Source organism: Mchenga conophoros, linkage group LG20 (assembly GCF_057382185.1).
Source record: "Mchenga conophoros isolate Kocher_MC1m ecotype Shallow Benthic linkage group LG20, M_conophoros_male_GT1.1, whole genome shotgun sequence".
Taxonomy (NCBI): Eukaryota; Metazoa; Chordata; class Actinopteri; order Cichliformes; family Cichlidae; genus Mchenga; species Mchenga conophoros.
The window spans coordinates 27,494,343-27,510,400 of record NC_140545.1 but is presented as its reverse complement, the minus strand read 5'-3'; the positions used below and the strand labels follow the sequence as shown (position 1 = coordinate 27,510,400).

The 16,058-nt window shown below is 45.1% G+C and overlaps 1 protein-coding gene across 1 annotated transcript in view; it reads right to left on the bottom strand.

Moving 5' to 3' along the window:
* Window positions 1-16,058, bottom strand: part of skia (SKI proto-oncogene a) — a 65,369-nt gene that overhangs the window by 6,871 nt on the left and 42,440 nt on the right. The window contains exon 2 of the mRNA XM_085258570.1: window positions 2,412-2,528. Within this exon, the coding sequence (XP_085114696.1) occupies window positions 2,412-2,528 (117 nt within the window). The remainder of the gene's footprint in view (window positions 1-2,411; window positions 2,529-16,058) is intronic.

Below are 16,058 nucleotides of genomic sequence, written 5' to 3'. Positions count from 1 at the left end.
AAACCCTAAACTTCCAAGCAAGCACCGAGTGCGCAACGACGTAATGGGAAATTCACAGAGAAACTCGAGGATTCTTCCACTGACCGCTGCGGCACACCTGCACCAGGGCAAACCTCCGCCTACCCTGCTCCTGCTTTACAGGTGAAAATAGAGCAACAGGACCGCTGAGTCTTTGACTTTATTTATTTTCTGCTGTGTTTTACTTGCATCTATTTGAAAGACTGAGTGTAAACAGAAAAAATATTTTATTTTATGTGCTGGAATGTGCAGAAAATAGGTTTAAATGTTAAACTAATTTCTTCCAGTCAGAGAATGTTGCATGTAATTAAATTTTTTAAAAGATTAAAACTAATAAAACAAGTTTTAAAAAGAGACTTTTCCATTTGATTACATTTTGCATGATGGATTATGCAGAAAAAGTAGAATTGGGCTGAAAGATCTATCGCTTTATCACCTATTCAGGTTGTAAATCGTGTTTTTAAAAAGTAACTAAGTAACTAAGTAATTAATACTTTTGAAAATAAGTAATCAGTAAAGTAACAAGATTACTTTTTGGGGGAAGTAATCAGTAATTACTTGACCAACACTGAACAAGGACATTCCCATTGGTCACAACTACTAACCATTAAAAAACTACATAAAATGTATTCATTTTTACTATCAGCTCACAGGAAAAGTCGATAAGCGTGTGAATATTAACATAAACATCTTTATAACTTGGCCATAACAACAATATGCAGTGAAGAAACTGTTCCCTGTTGTGATCATGTAAACTCCTGCTCACAGTCCCAGGTCCACTGCTACAACAAGAACAGGAGCCCACTTACACTATGAACCTTCTCTGGCTGTGGGTGAGGACGACGGCTTTTTGTTTCTACTTCATGGTATTTAATATGATTTTTTCTTACTAGTATTGGTTTACTATAATAATGGACTCTGATATGTTGGAGAAGAGAAAGAAAAGATAAACACACAAAAAAAAATCGGTCGCAGTGTTGACAGGTTTGTGTCGCAGCGATCTCTGCTCTCTGAGAATCTCCATGAACCTCGAACACTGTAGAAACTCCTCTGAGGTCAAACCTCCAAACTGGGAGGTGAAATTACACCAGTGGACTGTTCAGCAGTCGTGACAGCAGTTTGGCACTCATCAGTTAATGAGATTTTATTTACTTCTGAAAAATCACAACTTTATTAGGACTTATTAACTTTACCATGTTACAGCTGCAAGTTACTGTAAATGTTTTAGGATGTTCAAAGAAAAAGAACAAATATTTGTTTGCACAAGGTTAATATTCCCAAAATTTCATTTTGACATAATGTAAATATGAAACATGGATATTAGACAGGTGTCACTGGTATCAGAACATTTCCCTCCTGTTCTTATGGTGAAAGCTGCCGTTTATTCTGGGTACAAAGAGTAGAATGAGTCACTTCAGTTGTTGGTGTAAATGTGTTACTGTGTTGGACACACTGGACATGGGTCAGTACAACCAAGCGTCACTCAGCACGTGGCCACCATTAGCACTGCATGCCAAATCTAAAGATAGTGCTGTGTGTCCTGATTTCACATGTTTTTGCATATTTGTCAGTTACGTGTTTCACATCGTCACACAAATGTCAGTAGTAGAAAAAGACGACTGAGGTGAATACAACATTTTGACTTTTGATTTGATTCATTAAGAGAAAAACGGCTATCCAACCCTGAACTCTCAGTTCTTTCTTTAGATTGTGACACAAAGTCATTTCTGAGGCTCCACAGTGAGAGCCTGCATCCACACATGTGGAAAACTTGGAAGAGTACTGGACCTTCCGAGGAGAGGAAAGAGCACATCATCGACTCAGAAAAGAAAGGGGAACAACATCTGAACAAGTGCAGGCCTAATTTGCCTCAGGCTGCATTCATGATTCAACAATGAGAAAGAGACCTGTGGAAAACTGTCACCAGTGGGAGCGCTGTGAGGCAAAGCCATGCCTGAATAAAAAGAAGAAAAAGGCCAGTTTCAGGTGAACCTCAAGCACACTGAAGTCATGCAGCAGGTCAATACTCCACAAGACACCAGCAGGTCGAGGCTCCCAAAATGAAGTGTGGATCTGAAGTCAAAGAGCACACTTCACTCTGAATTTAAACTTCATACTCGAAAACTGTCCGATGTGGCTGACTTAAAGCACTTCTGCACAGTTACTGCAAACATTTGAGGTTTCGTCATATAGACCAGGAAGTTTGGAGAGCAGAATGAAAACTGGACTTTTTCTCCACTCTGGTTATGTGTCTGATATAAAAATGAGCTTGATGATCTGAAACAGATAAATGACAAATCTGCGAAAGAAAGCAAACCGTTCATCTTCACATGACATCACGTGTCATGTCGTGCATCATGATCACCAACATGTTCTCCTGATTTGACACTGACCTTGTTGGGAGTTGGCAAGGACTGCAGCCAGTCGTGCTGCTTCGCTCTGTCGGCCAGCGGAGTTTGTGATGAGAGGTCGTCATGTTTAGACCTTTTCATCGGGATGGGATCGGACACCTGAGAACAGAAGAAGGTGTGTTTAAAGGATCAATCAGACCATGCCGATGTCTGCATCACTCCAGTGTCAGTGAACTGAGCAGCCTGTACTGGGGAGTGCCAGCAGGGGTCTCCGATGGCTGAAGTTAAATGTAGGTGTGCCGCTTACTCTTCGTGTGTCGTTCTATTTCTGGCAAAGGTCACACACACACCTCACAGTCCGCTTTATGGCAATGTGTCACAGAGTAACCAATGCGAGGGCATGTGCTCAGAGGCAGCCAAGAGAGTGTGTGAGTGTGTGTGTGTGTGTGTGTGTGTGTGCCATCCATATACACACACGCATGTGTGTATTTATATCCTTGTGGGGACATCTCATTGACATAATGCTTTCCCTAGCTGCTTACCCTAACCATCAAAAATGGAGGCCTAACCCTGACCCTAACCTAATTGTAACCCTGACACTAAAACCACATTTTGAGTCTCAAAAATGCCTTCAAACTCATGGAGACGGGATTTTGGTCCCCACAAGGGCTGTTTGTCCCCACAAGTATAGCAAACTACCAATTTTTGGTCTCCATGAAGATGTTAATACCCTCCCACTCACACATTCGTTGGTATGAGTGTGTGCCATCGATATACCCGTACAGACAGACAAGCAGGGGTTTGTTTCTTTTCCTCCCCGTTATGCTGACTTTGTGGCTATGACCTCAGCCTCTCTAGGCTGTGACTGTCACTAGTACACACACACACACACACACACACACACACACACACACACACACACACACCCCGAGTGATTACAGTGACTGAACAGATTGCATTCAGCTAGACTTTAAATATGATAAAGACTGTTTTAATTGTAGAGTATTTACTCAGTAGCAGCCACAGCTCCAGGAGCCACAGACTGCGGTTGGTGAAACCGTTTTCATGACTGACCTACTGTCACACTAAGCAGGCTTAAAGTAGGGGTCACGGACAGTGTGCTCCACTTCATGGCTCTGCACAGGACATGGAGGAAGCCTATTTTATTCTTAGTGACTGCTGAACTTAGTCCTGGACTTTGTTGAGGTCACGGCTTGGACTGGAGGTCACATGTAGCCAGGTTTGCCTCGGCTCCGTCAAACCATTAACATTTATGCATAGCTTAAATGTTTTGGCAGGCACCTAAAATAAAATGTATGGATCTCAAAATCCTTATCATCGGAGATAGATGCACTCTCTCACTGTGGTTTTCTCTGTGAGGACTTCTCTTGAGAATCAGCGATGTGAGCAGGAGTAGCACTATCTTTACACCATCACACAGAGCAGCCCTGCGTGATGTCAACAGGTGGTCATTTGTAATGGGCTGGACGCTGCTTCTGTCGACTGTTGGCAGTGTGTCACGTCTGCCACATGTCTGTGTAATCAGAGCTGCTCTCGTAGGAAAGTGGCTAGACGATCAAATACCACTGAGGTCTGCCGATGTGACAGCTGGCCTCGATCTGCCTGACGTAAGACTTCGTGACTTTCCATAGCAGCGTCACAGCATTGAAGCAGCCTTCATTATCTGGTCTGCTGGTGTAAGGGAACTGTTATCTGGAGGCTCGGGTCTCAGAGGAACACAGTTGTGGTTCCTTTAAATGAGAAACCACGCTCAGCGCTCAGCTTGTTTAAAGACGTCTTTTCTATAAGTGTCTCAAAGGTACAGCAAGCACCAACGTACAGTCAGGTTTTGTATTCCTATTGTTTGCTAAGCTCTTTGATAGAGAACCTTAAACTATCTAACAGAGAGTGATTCATGGCATCATTACACTGACTGTTAATATATCAACTGCAAATTTAAGCATTTTTAATTAAAAAAATGGGTCCAAATAGCTTTTTTTTTTTAAACTAGGCTTTGCTCTGGTGTAAAAAACAAATATATTCACACACATTTATCACCTTTTTACCGCCTTAGCACTTCAATCAGCACAACTATAGCTTCAATTTTTCCATTAATTCTAACTAATATTTTTATCTGCTGTCATTTTGCTGTCAGTTGTAAACCTGTCCTTCCATGTGCTTCTATGGAGAGCATCGAGTAGGAGCCCAGAACAGAGCTCCATGAGAACAAACACAGAACGAGGAGGAGATACAAGAACCTGTGGCCAGGTGAGGGTAGTTAAAGTAGCAGAGATGAGCAAGTGTAGGCTGGGACTGATGTCATTAAATATGGCACGACTCAGCAAACATGTGGGTAAGCACCCTGAACCAGCTCTGACACTTTGTGTCCACTCATATATTTAATACTATGTTACCTTTCAAACAGGCTTCCACAGTATACTGGAGTCCCACACTCACACAATAATAAGGACATTACCATTTTTCATAGAAGGTAAACAAACACAAAAACCCCTATAATAGCGCACAAGAGTCTTGGTCGCTATGATTGTGGGTTATCAAGAGATCAAGACGTGTCCTAGATTTGACTGCAGCCGAGCAGCCAGAGGCAAGCGGCTAGAGCCTGCAGCTGAGAGGGAGAGGGGGAGAGGGGGGTGGCAGACAGCTCTGGCTCTGGGCAAAGTCTCCGTGCCACGTGCCAGTCCTTGTCTCGTGGATTAACAGTTGCCAACACCGCGGTCTCCATACGGTCCTGGTAATCACGGGCACACGGGAGGAACAGGGTCAACAAAGCCGGCAGCTGAGCCTGCGTGCTTCAGCGATGCAGAAATCTGAATGTCTCGTTGATTGAACAACGGGAGGCAAAGAGTCAGGAAATTCCTGTTTGAGGCATGTCAGTGGGACTGGTTCTCAGTCCAAAAGTGAGCTTCCGGTGTAATCTTTACTACTGTGTCTGACGTCACGGTGTGTGTCATTGTCTTGCTTTCTTCATGAGGAATAAGTCTCTAAACCAGCGATGCCTGTCGAAGCGCAGACCCAACAACTACACCAACCCTACCCCCCTAACCCTATTATAGTTTGATTTCTGACATCATCTTTATACGTGAGAGTAAACGTTATCGAAACGCTTGTGTGGGATGAATGACGAGTCTTCGAGCAAACACCGAGACCTTGACCGAGATGTGAGCAACACACATCTTGTTTATTGGAAACTTCACAGTCCTCTCCAGATAAGACGCTGTGCTCAACAGGGTGCTGTAAGTCAGAGTTCAAAGACGTGCCAAAGTATGCAAGCGTGCACACACACTTGTGCACCTTGCAGCAAACCCACTCCCTTTATGATCCGGCGTGGATTCCACAGCAGACAGGATGTCACACTTCTAAGATAAGACTTTGTGATTAAGCAGGGCGTGTTAGACGTGTCGAAAGTGCACCGTCTATGTACTGCCTTCCAGTGCTTGTATTATCTAGGCACAGGCCTTACTGCGATATCGAGAGGGTGGCAGTGGCTCTTATTGAAAGTCAGATATGATTTTATTAGGAGAGCTGCAGAGTGGTGTACAGGCCGGGATCTGTCAGATGTGCCTCGCACGGGAATCGCACAAAGGATCGAGTCACGGAGCAGCATATGTTGAAAAGGTCTGTCCGTAGCATGTGTCTGGCAGAGCCGTGGTGGGTGTGTATCTCTGTTAGGAGTGTTTGCGGCAGAGACAGGAAGGGTGGAGTGAGAGCAGTCTTCTCAGTTTAAGTCTGTCTGAAAATCCTCAGTTTCACTTCCTGTGTCTGCAGGCCATCGCCGTTTGTCTCTATGAATAGAATCTTTTTGTCAGACTTTTGTGTGTAAACCATTTTTACACATATATGGAGAAGAAAATCCTGAAAAGAGCATGACCACGAGGTTACCACCGAATCCCCCGCACCACGAGCGCTGTGCAAAGACATTCAGTTCTTTAAAAACGTACATAAGTCTTGCAAAGACAAACGGGGAAGTGAAACTTTTAACAAGACTGACACTGCTACACTCTCACTGCACTGACCTTTAAACGGTTAAATAACATATATACTTGTGAAGCTGGGCACAATCTGAGATAGAAAAGGAACACTAGAGCAAGATCCCAGTGTTGATGAAAGCTGTGCTTTCTTATTGTGTTGTACTCACAAACACAGAATCAGTCTGACTACAGAAACATGTTCAGTTTGTTTTAATCATTCCCTGCATGCTCCGATACACCGACAAGACGAGCAACACTAGCCGATCCTGTCTGCTGACGTCTGCTGAAAACCATGACTGAACACGGCGGACGCACACGCTCTTTCTTGACAGCCCACTGTCACCACCACATTGTTTCCTTTGCTGCCACTCCCTCCTCTTGCTCGTCTTCCCCTGAACCTCCACCCACCTACCCAGCTCTTTTCGTCTATCTGTCTGAGAGCGTTTCCTGTGTCATAGATTACAGGATGTCCTCTACAAACAAGTTAGATTCCAGCTGCAGAGAAAAGCGAGCAAAACAGAGCCTCGCAGAAACATACTTGCAGCACAGCCTCACAGAACCTGACAGCTGGCTTCAACTAAACAGTTACATTAAAAAGAAAACGTCACTGAGTGGTTTTTTTTGACTCATACACAAACATTAGTGCAGGCATTAAACTGTGCTGAATGTTGTGCGTTTCCTTGGAAAATCAATTTCCTTTTGTGATTTCTGTTTTGACTGTGTATCAGGTGGTCAGACCGCAGATGAATCAGAGGCAAACAGCTTGCACGAGTAAGGAACCAAAACAGGTCACCTAACCCAAAATCCACCACATGCCAGGCTGACATGAAAGGGGCAAATAACTCTGCTTCTCCTTCGCTCAGGAGCCGCACCCTGCCTGTGACCTGACTTTGGCCTCGCTGCATGTCTTGCTAAGGGGCCCACTGCAGTGGAAAGGGAGGGGCTCTTCCTGAAGACAAAGCGGGAGCTTAGCTGCCTTTGTACATGAGAAGCCACAAAACCCAACATATGCTGGGGAAACAAACAGGTGTGAGACAACATGCTCCATTTTTGATGCAAATAAAAAGGACGGACCCTGATGCTCTGGGATCAGTTCATTGGCTCTGGATGAACAAACAATCTCACTAAGTGGCTTTTATTCAAGAGATATGTGAAGGTGAACTCCTCTGTGTGCAGACTGTGTGTGTGTGTGTGTGTGTGTGTGTGTGTGTGTGTGTGTGTGTGTGTGTGTGTGTTTCAGTGTGCGTGTGTTTCAGTGTGCGTGTGTTTCGGTGTGCGTGTGTGTGGTGTGCGTGTGTGTGGTGTGCGTGTGTGTGGTGTGCGCACACGCTGAGCTTCAGTTTTGGTTGGTAGTTTGACCCACCATCACCTCCTTGGCCGACAGGTCACAGAGAACAATCGTGCCTCTGTCCTCTATGGAGTAAACAGAAACACACTTTACATAATTACAGCACTGCATCAGATCACTCTTATTATTCAAGACGTCCCAGTGTGCTGGGGTGCAGTTTTCAACATGAACTGGTTTGCTGACTCCACTTGAAATGGCCTCATCTAATATTCACTTTGATGTGGTGCAAAGTCATTTCTCCTGCACTCAGCACATAAGTAACTGAGTTTTTCTTTTTTTGGGAAGTTTTGAGTTAGAAGGAACAAGTAATAAGTTGTTGAGTTCACTGGGTAACAGACAACTACCAGCTGTATACAGAGAGGAGGCCCATGCACGCTGGATATAAACACAGACTAGGACAACTGACACCGACGGCCAAGGACTCCCTCCTATTATCCTTCTATGAAGTCTGCTCGAGCCTACCATCATGTGCAGTTGCTCCAATGTAAACTGGCAACAGTGCAGTCAAACCAGGCTAAACAGGACATCGGTGCAGATGGAGATTATAAAGTCTAATCCCCCCCTCCATCCATTCCCTTCCAATCATCAGGGTTGCCTATCCCAGCTACCATGGAGCAGCACCCTGGACAGGTCACCAGTCTGCCCCAGGGAGTGACCAATTAACCTGACCCCACTAACTGCATGCATTTGGACTGTGGGAAGAAGAACCCATGCAGATGCCTTGTTGCTGTGAGGCAACATTGTGCGACGTGTTGCCCTAATCCCCATCTGAGACATCATTTACCCCATCAGCTGTGAAATTTCTACACTGCCAGTTACCCCTTGTTCCTGGAACTTTGACCCAATGTTAGATCTGACGATTCTGTTTATTTGAAATGGACATGTTTTTCCCAGGAAAGATGTGGCAGCAGGTCTGTAGTTGTTTTTAGGCCTTTTCCAGGAAGACTCCTGAGAGGCTAGTAGACAAAACAGAGGGCCAACTTCCCAGAGACGGTCTAAAGTTCAAACACTTGTAGCAACTAACCAATACAACCCCTGTACAACACTAACAGGCCAAATATAATGGTTAAATTACATACTTACATCCTCCTAGTTCATGTCCTTTGTAGACATGAACTATACTATTTCAGGAGTCTCAAAATCACCTGACCCTCTAAAGGGAACGCGGCGCCTCCGTCTCAAACACACATCAGTAAAATTAAAACCACCAAGTCTTTTTAATAGGTCATAAAAACCTATAAACTGACAGATTTGTGACACCTCATGGAGGGCAAGCTTTCATTTAGAGCACCAAAACTGTCAGCTTCACATGACAAGACTGATAACTGTGAGAGGAAGCATAACGAGAGGGAGGACAACACACGTATTGTGTTGTATGCAGGCCTTTCCCACTGGCGCCCTGGAGGCCGTGCAGATCCACACACACACACACACACACACACACACACACACACTTACACTCTTTAGGAAGGGAGAGGGGTCTCCATTTCCTGTCGCCAAATTTGCTTTGGCAACTCTCTCCGTGGGAATGGTGAGAGACCAGCTCCGCTGAGCCACAGAGTGCTGCAGATTAGCTTTCCATCCTCTCAGTGGGGCCAAACCCCCCAAAACACAGAGAGAGAAAGAAAAACTAAGATGGAGATAGAAGAGAAAAGGTGGGGGTCAGGGTAAGCACAGACATATGGGTATTTCCATAGCTGTGCTTTATTATTCTCTCCTTAGTTTTGCAGTTCAGAGGGAACTGCTACTGCTAACGTTAGCAGATGCATTGATGCTGCATGTTGGATTTGAAGGACTGACAGTGAACTGTTGTATAATACAAAAGTGTTTTATCTCTTTCTTTTCTTGAGCGTGCACATGAATTCCTTTGTGTGTGACGGTGCCACATCGAGCTCTTTCAGAATAAAGAAACCAAAAAATGCCTAAAATATCGTTGTGATGCAGAGAGGCAGAACCACAAATTATGGACATTATGTGCTAGCAAGCACAAAGACTTGTGGAACTACTTATACATTTCTCCCCATACTCTAAATGTATTTAAAGTATGGTCCATTGCTATGCTACATTTGCCTTTAGCAGCGTGTCCATCACAGCCTACATTATGTATGTATATGTATGCTTAGCCAGTCCATCCATTTATTAATGTCACAAAATGTGAATCAAAAGATGCAAAATTAATTCAAGTCATTTTTTATACAACAGTGACTCTGACTGGCATTTAGTAACTTATCAAGGCTCGTGTTAACAAAGTGAGAAAAGAACCCTACAGCAGGGCTACATGATGTCACACAGTGGGCGTTTCCTCGGTTGTGTGAGTGTTTGCATGTATGCACTTCATGTTTCACACAAAGACGTCTAAATGATTATTATGCTATGATATTAGGTGACAAATTTAAACCTGTACAAGCTGCAGACTGTTCAGCTGGAGGATGTTTCAGGTAAAGTATCAGCTGTTCTCATATCTCAGCTTGATTGTCAAAGGCGATGATGAGCCAGACTTGTGTTTGGAGAACTGTGGGATAGCACGGAAGAGAAGGTTGAAGAGCGAGGAGGAATGTGCTGATGAAACAGCTGTCCCATTTTAAAGATGGCCAGATGTGAATTATGGGTAATGAGGGCAGGAGTGTGTCTGTCATAAGTAGCACTGTGTGTGTGTGTGTGTGTGTGTGTGTGTATACTGCTGCTAACTGGACTGGTGTGCAAGAAGTTGTTCCTTCACACACACACACACACACACACACACACACACACACACAAGCATCAGAGCTGGCAGCTCTGTTGTAATAATGTGAGAGTCACCGTGAATCTCTGCAGCACTGAACATGGCAGCATGCAGCTGACTGAAAACACACTTATGTCACACTCTGTGGAACGGCTTCTCCACAGACCAGAGATGATATCGTGGACCTTTTTGGGGTCCATAGTTTAAAAAAAAACGTCCAGCTTTGACACTGGCCTGGCACATCTGGTCCCCACTCATTGATTCCATTACTTAGTTGGGGGTGGTCAGCTGCAGTCACCCTCTGGTCCTTGCAGGTGGCTGGGGTGGTCTCTGGGGCTATGGCAGTCTGGTGCCTTCCTGGGGGCTGGAGAGCTGCCGTTTTGGGGCATCTGTGCGTCTGCCTCGGCTGGTGGTGGTTGGTGGCTGGGGTGGGTGCTGCCTTGCAGTCTTGGGATGTGGGGCCTGGGGGGCTTGTGGTAGCAGGTGCTGGCACAGGGCCAGGTGGCTGGCCTCCTCTATGCGGGTGCAGGCACAGGGCAAGGGGCCCTGGTGCCCGAGGTTACCTGATTTTCTGGCTGTGCGGGAGCGATCTGAAACCTTTGGCTGCTCGGGGAACAGTCGGAGAGGGAGCCGTTGAGATGGCGGTTTGGGGAAGTGGCTTGTCTTGGACTGGGGCCAGTCTGCCTTTTTGGTCTTCAGTGTTGGTTGAATCGGTTACTGGTGTTGGGGCTCTGCGTCCGGTGGAGTCCCCAGAACTGGGGCCTGTCTGCATCAACTACACTACCCATTGCAGTGGGAGCGATGGGTTCAGGTGATCCGGGGTGTTGACACAGGTCTCCACAATTTTAATAGGACAGTTATTGTTTACACCTCATAGAGGTCACCTTCAACACTGACAAGCAGGGAGAGGAGCAGGCAGGTCTTTCCACAGTATTTAGTTTGCTGTAGTGTTGACAGCAGAGCAGCAACAGAGGGACTCACTACTCAAAGAAAGAACCTGGCCCCCACTGTACCTGTCAGTCTCTACTTGGCTAACAGATGGACTGTGCCTATGGAGCGCTTATCGTATGAGAGGGAATGCCAAGAATTTCATGGAGGCTGAATATGACCACCTCACCTCCTTTTCTGAGAAATAATGTTAAAAATCATTAATAATGGGGGGAAAGGAGCTTGCAGCAGCAGAGTGAAGCTGCAGAGACAAGTCATACTGATAAATCATAACCAACATCTAAAACAAAGCCTCTGGTCTTCTAAAGGGAGATCCAAGACGAACAACCAGAACAAACCTGGTGCTCCCAAACTCTGCACCACATTGTTCCTGCAGGACGTTTTCCCTCATCTGAAGGACTTGGCAAAGCTTTGTGTTGTCTGGATCTATGTCACGTTAAAATTCGACATCACTGTGAGTCCAGCATGTATCCTTGAGCTGGCAGTTTGCTGTCTGTGGATCCTCCAGTCAGAGAGGAGCATGGGTGGGGGCTCGCAGTTAGTCTCCCATCATCTTGCAGGCATCATTAGGCCTGATAAAGTCTTTGTCCCTGGTGCATTGCACTACCAGGACCAGGACAGATGCCAATTACAGTCTTAACCTTTCTCTTGCACTTCCTGTCTCTACTTCACTGACTCCTCTAGCTGCAGGGAGGCGGGGCCGATACAGATGCCACCTCACTGGAGACACTGAAAGCTGCCATCACTGCACACATGTAACACGCAGTGCTTCTGCTACATGGACACAGCCATCAATGGGCCGCCTTCACAGGTTCACTGTATCTACAATGCATAATTTTCATTTGACATGTTCAACCTCTCAGAAATGACACATGTGCTGTTATAACAGACGGTAACCAAGAGGAAAAACAACCTTCTTTTAGTGAACTGCAGAACTGGTCGTGCCTCGGTCACATGTTGGACAGAGGACCAGATCTCTTCATCAAAACTGTGAGACTGTGCTGTGAGGCCTGAAATGAACCCTAATAAAGTTACATCAAAAACGTTCAGGCCAGATTCATTATTAAACATGATGTAATAGTTAACAAGAGTTACAATGTTCACAAATGTGCTTGTTTCTGGTTCTAGTTCACTTTTAATTGCAACAAGGAGGGTATGGAAGAAATAGCAATGTCTGATCACATATAAAGCAAATGCTGAATGAGCTGAATAACCAACAGCTACACAGGCTGAACTGGTGAACCTGGTGTGTAGTCGGCTCGATGCTTACACTGCACAGCTCTAATATAAATAAAACGTCTCACGGGGAGATAATTTGCAGATGGAGTGGTCTGCTGTGACTCAGTAGCTGTAAATGAATTGTTGATCACATAAACAAGCCTCTGGCACTTGAGACAGCAAAGCTGATATGCTGAGTTGGAGGATAATGAAAGGTGTGAATGTAACGATGTGTGAGCCGTAACCACACTCAGGTCGGAGAGCCGGAGGAAACTCAGCGGCTTTGAAGAAATGACAAGAAATGTATGTGTGATGATGACACAGACTATGGGTGCATGTTATACTGCAATCATGTTTCTCATTCAACAGCAGTGACGAGCTGCAGTAACAAACGACACAAAGATCCAGCCCTCGTCACGGACGGGCTGACCTTTCCCTTAAGAGTGACCTGGTGAGAGTCAGACGTGGCGATGTGATTAGGAGTGTGTGAGGGGTGGACATCAGATGAGGTCAGCAGTGAGTCAAACATCGGATTACAAAAAGCTGCCACAGAGACGAGGTTCAAACGAATGAGCGAGAAACAAAGTAATCTAGCCTCAACGTTTACATCACTGAGAGGATGTGGATGTGACTCCAACTTAACTTTACAGTTATCCCCATCTCATCGAGTATCAGCAGGATGGGCTCAAACAAAGCCACAGTCCACAGCACACATGCCCTGTGTCAGATGATCTTTGCCGCCTCACAATATCATTCAGGTTGTTATGGTGCAGCTATGACACAGTTTGCATGTCCATCAGTCATCTATAGCAGCTACAGCTTGCTTACAACATTATCATAACTAGTAGAATATTTAGAATACAATAAATCGAAACGGGTTGAAATTCAGATATCAAAGACTGTGTCCATAGAAGAACCTTGTAATGCTCTCACACAGTCTGAGAGCAACTAATAATTCATGTTGAAGTGTAATGAATGTGTCATATTTGCCTTTTGACCCTTCAGCGGTTCTTTGTGCTAATCCAAATATTAAGGGTCCAGGCTGCGAGGGACCCGGGTCGCCGCTCTAAATAGTCTGACCCAAAAGTATCAGAACTGATTGCATCAGTCACAGATGAACACAAGCAAAGCTCGCCAAATCCCCTTTAGCCATGCTGGTTCTTGGATAATCTTGCTGTTTGCCCACTGACTGAACCCTTGTGTTACTCAAAAATCAGATGGGCAGAAGCTACGTTCGTTCCTTCGCTTCCTGTGTGCGTGGTAGGATGATGCACACCCTCCAGTTTCAGACACCGCGACTAGCCGCTCTCCTAACCAGGCTGCTGTCTGAGAGGCCCTGATTTTTAGACAAACCGCCCTCACAGGCAGACAGCAGCTCACTGTGCGCTGCATAAAAAGGCGGCTATATTTATTGATGGCAGTGTTTGTTGTAGTTGGGCATTAAGTGGGCCCGAGTACAGTCGCACTAATGGATCTGCAGACATACTGGGTCAATACGAGCGCTACACTGAGCCAATCATCTGATGTGGAGAAACAAGCTTTTACACATGCTGGCTGCTGAAATGCAAGCTGTGGTCCTCAAGTGTCATTATGTAGAGAGACAGAGCACAGTCAGGGTGTGGTAGGGTTAAGTGAATGAAGTGTGCTGTGTAAAATGCAAGTGCCTACATGCACAATATAAATATGAAGCTATACAGGCTGCAGAAAATGTTTGCCAGGAACTTTAGAGACTAATTACTTTGTGTGGTATACACACAGTCCTCACTGCTGCTCTCATGCATTATTTCCAACCCGACCCTCCCTCCATAGGCACAAACAAATCTCCACACAGCAATGTAACGTGTCAAGATTACACCAGGAACATGCTCCATCCCACGCACGAGACGCAGAGGACAGACAATGTCTTTCCTCTCTGAGACGCAGACGATGCTTCTCCTCTCTGAGACGCAGAGGACAGACGATGTCTCTCCTCTCTGAGACACAGAGGACAGACACTGTCTCTCCCAGCACACCTCTATTGCTGGTCCACGGTGAAGACAGCCCTCCTGCTTCTATTCCCACCACAGTGCAGTCATGTACCTGTGACAGCAGACAGTGCTTAACCACTGATCTCCTGTGACAGTTGGCCATCACACAGTAAATGCTGCAGCACAGCACTCTTCTCCATACATTTCAGTTTGGTTTATATAGCACCAAATAAAAACAGCTGTCCCACTGTGCTCTACACTGTAAGACCTTACAGTAACACACAGTTTGCATTAATACATCAGTTCCATGAGTTACAAACTTACAAACCGCGAAAAGGGCAGAGGCGATGAACCGGGCCAAAGAGACATCTATGTAAGCGGAAGTGTGCCAGACTAGAAGTTCGCAGTTGCAAGGTGAGAAACGAGAAGTGTTTCAGCGAGAGACATTAGGTCACGTCCTCCTAGAGCGAAGTGAGTGTCTCGGGGGCAGGAGAGACAGCCGCCATGTTCCTGCAGTGCTACAGCAGGAAACGGTGCCTGTTACACATTATGAGCTGAGTTCAAGCCAAGATTTATGTCCAGATTCATCCTACAGTGTGAAAGACTTCCATCTGCAGCTGTAACAGTAGTTTGGTTTTAAAGAGTCAAACTCTGACAGTTATAGCATGGCTATGGTCACAGACTCTCCAATGAGCCTCTTTGACTCAGCTGAGAGGAAATGTGTGCAGCTGGACGTGTGCTTAATATGCCAACATCACACCTCAGTGCGAGGCCCGGTGACTGCTGGCCCAGTCAGGGACTGCAGGCGTAATGGTCCGGCTTGTTAGCGAGCACTCCAGTTGTGCAACGTGATGGCAACGCTCGCGACAGCACACTCATCACTAATGACGTTGTGCCTGTGGGAGCAAACTGGGAGCTTTCTTTTTCCTCTTCCTAATCAGCGAGTCCAACCGTCGTACCTGCAGCTAACTCCACTGCACTGCTGTAGGCACTGTTAAAGTTTTACTGTCCAGTAGAGCTGGGCGATATGAGATTTTTTCATATCACGATATGTTTTTTTCATTTCAGGCGATAACGATATCTATCACGATATAAGCCAAATAACTATATTTGTAAGATTTAAATGTGCCGTTGCTCACAAGTAAAATGTGAAATAATCAGCAGCTTGTTTTTATTTAAATATTTATTTCCCATAATAAGTTCAACAGGGTAGATGTACTTAAGGAACATGAGACTTTTTCAGATAAATAAAGACAAATATTGCAAACTACACAAAAGGCAGCCGCTAAAGCGTTTAAGTTTCAAAATAGAACAAACAAAACAGACTAAATTGTCAATTCCACTTAGAAACAAAATATTGATTCTAAAAATAAATCTTAGTTTGTTTTACAGAAGAACAGACAAAACTGACTAACTTTTGTCAATATCAAATAAACTGAGAACTAAAAGGAAATTCTCAATCTCTCCTTGTTGTATAGCTGAGCTTTTCAAACAGTT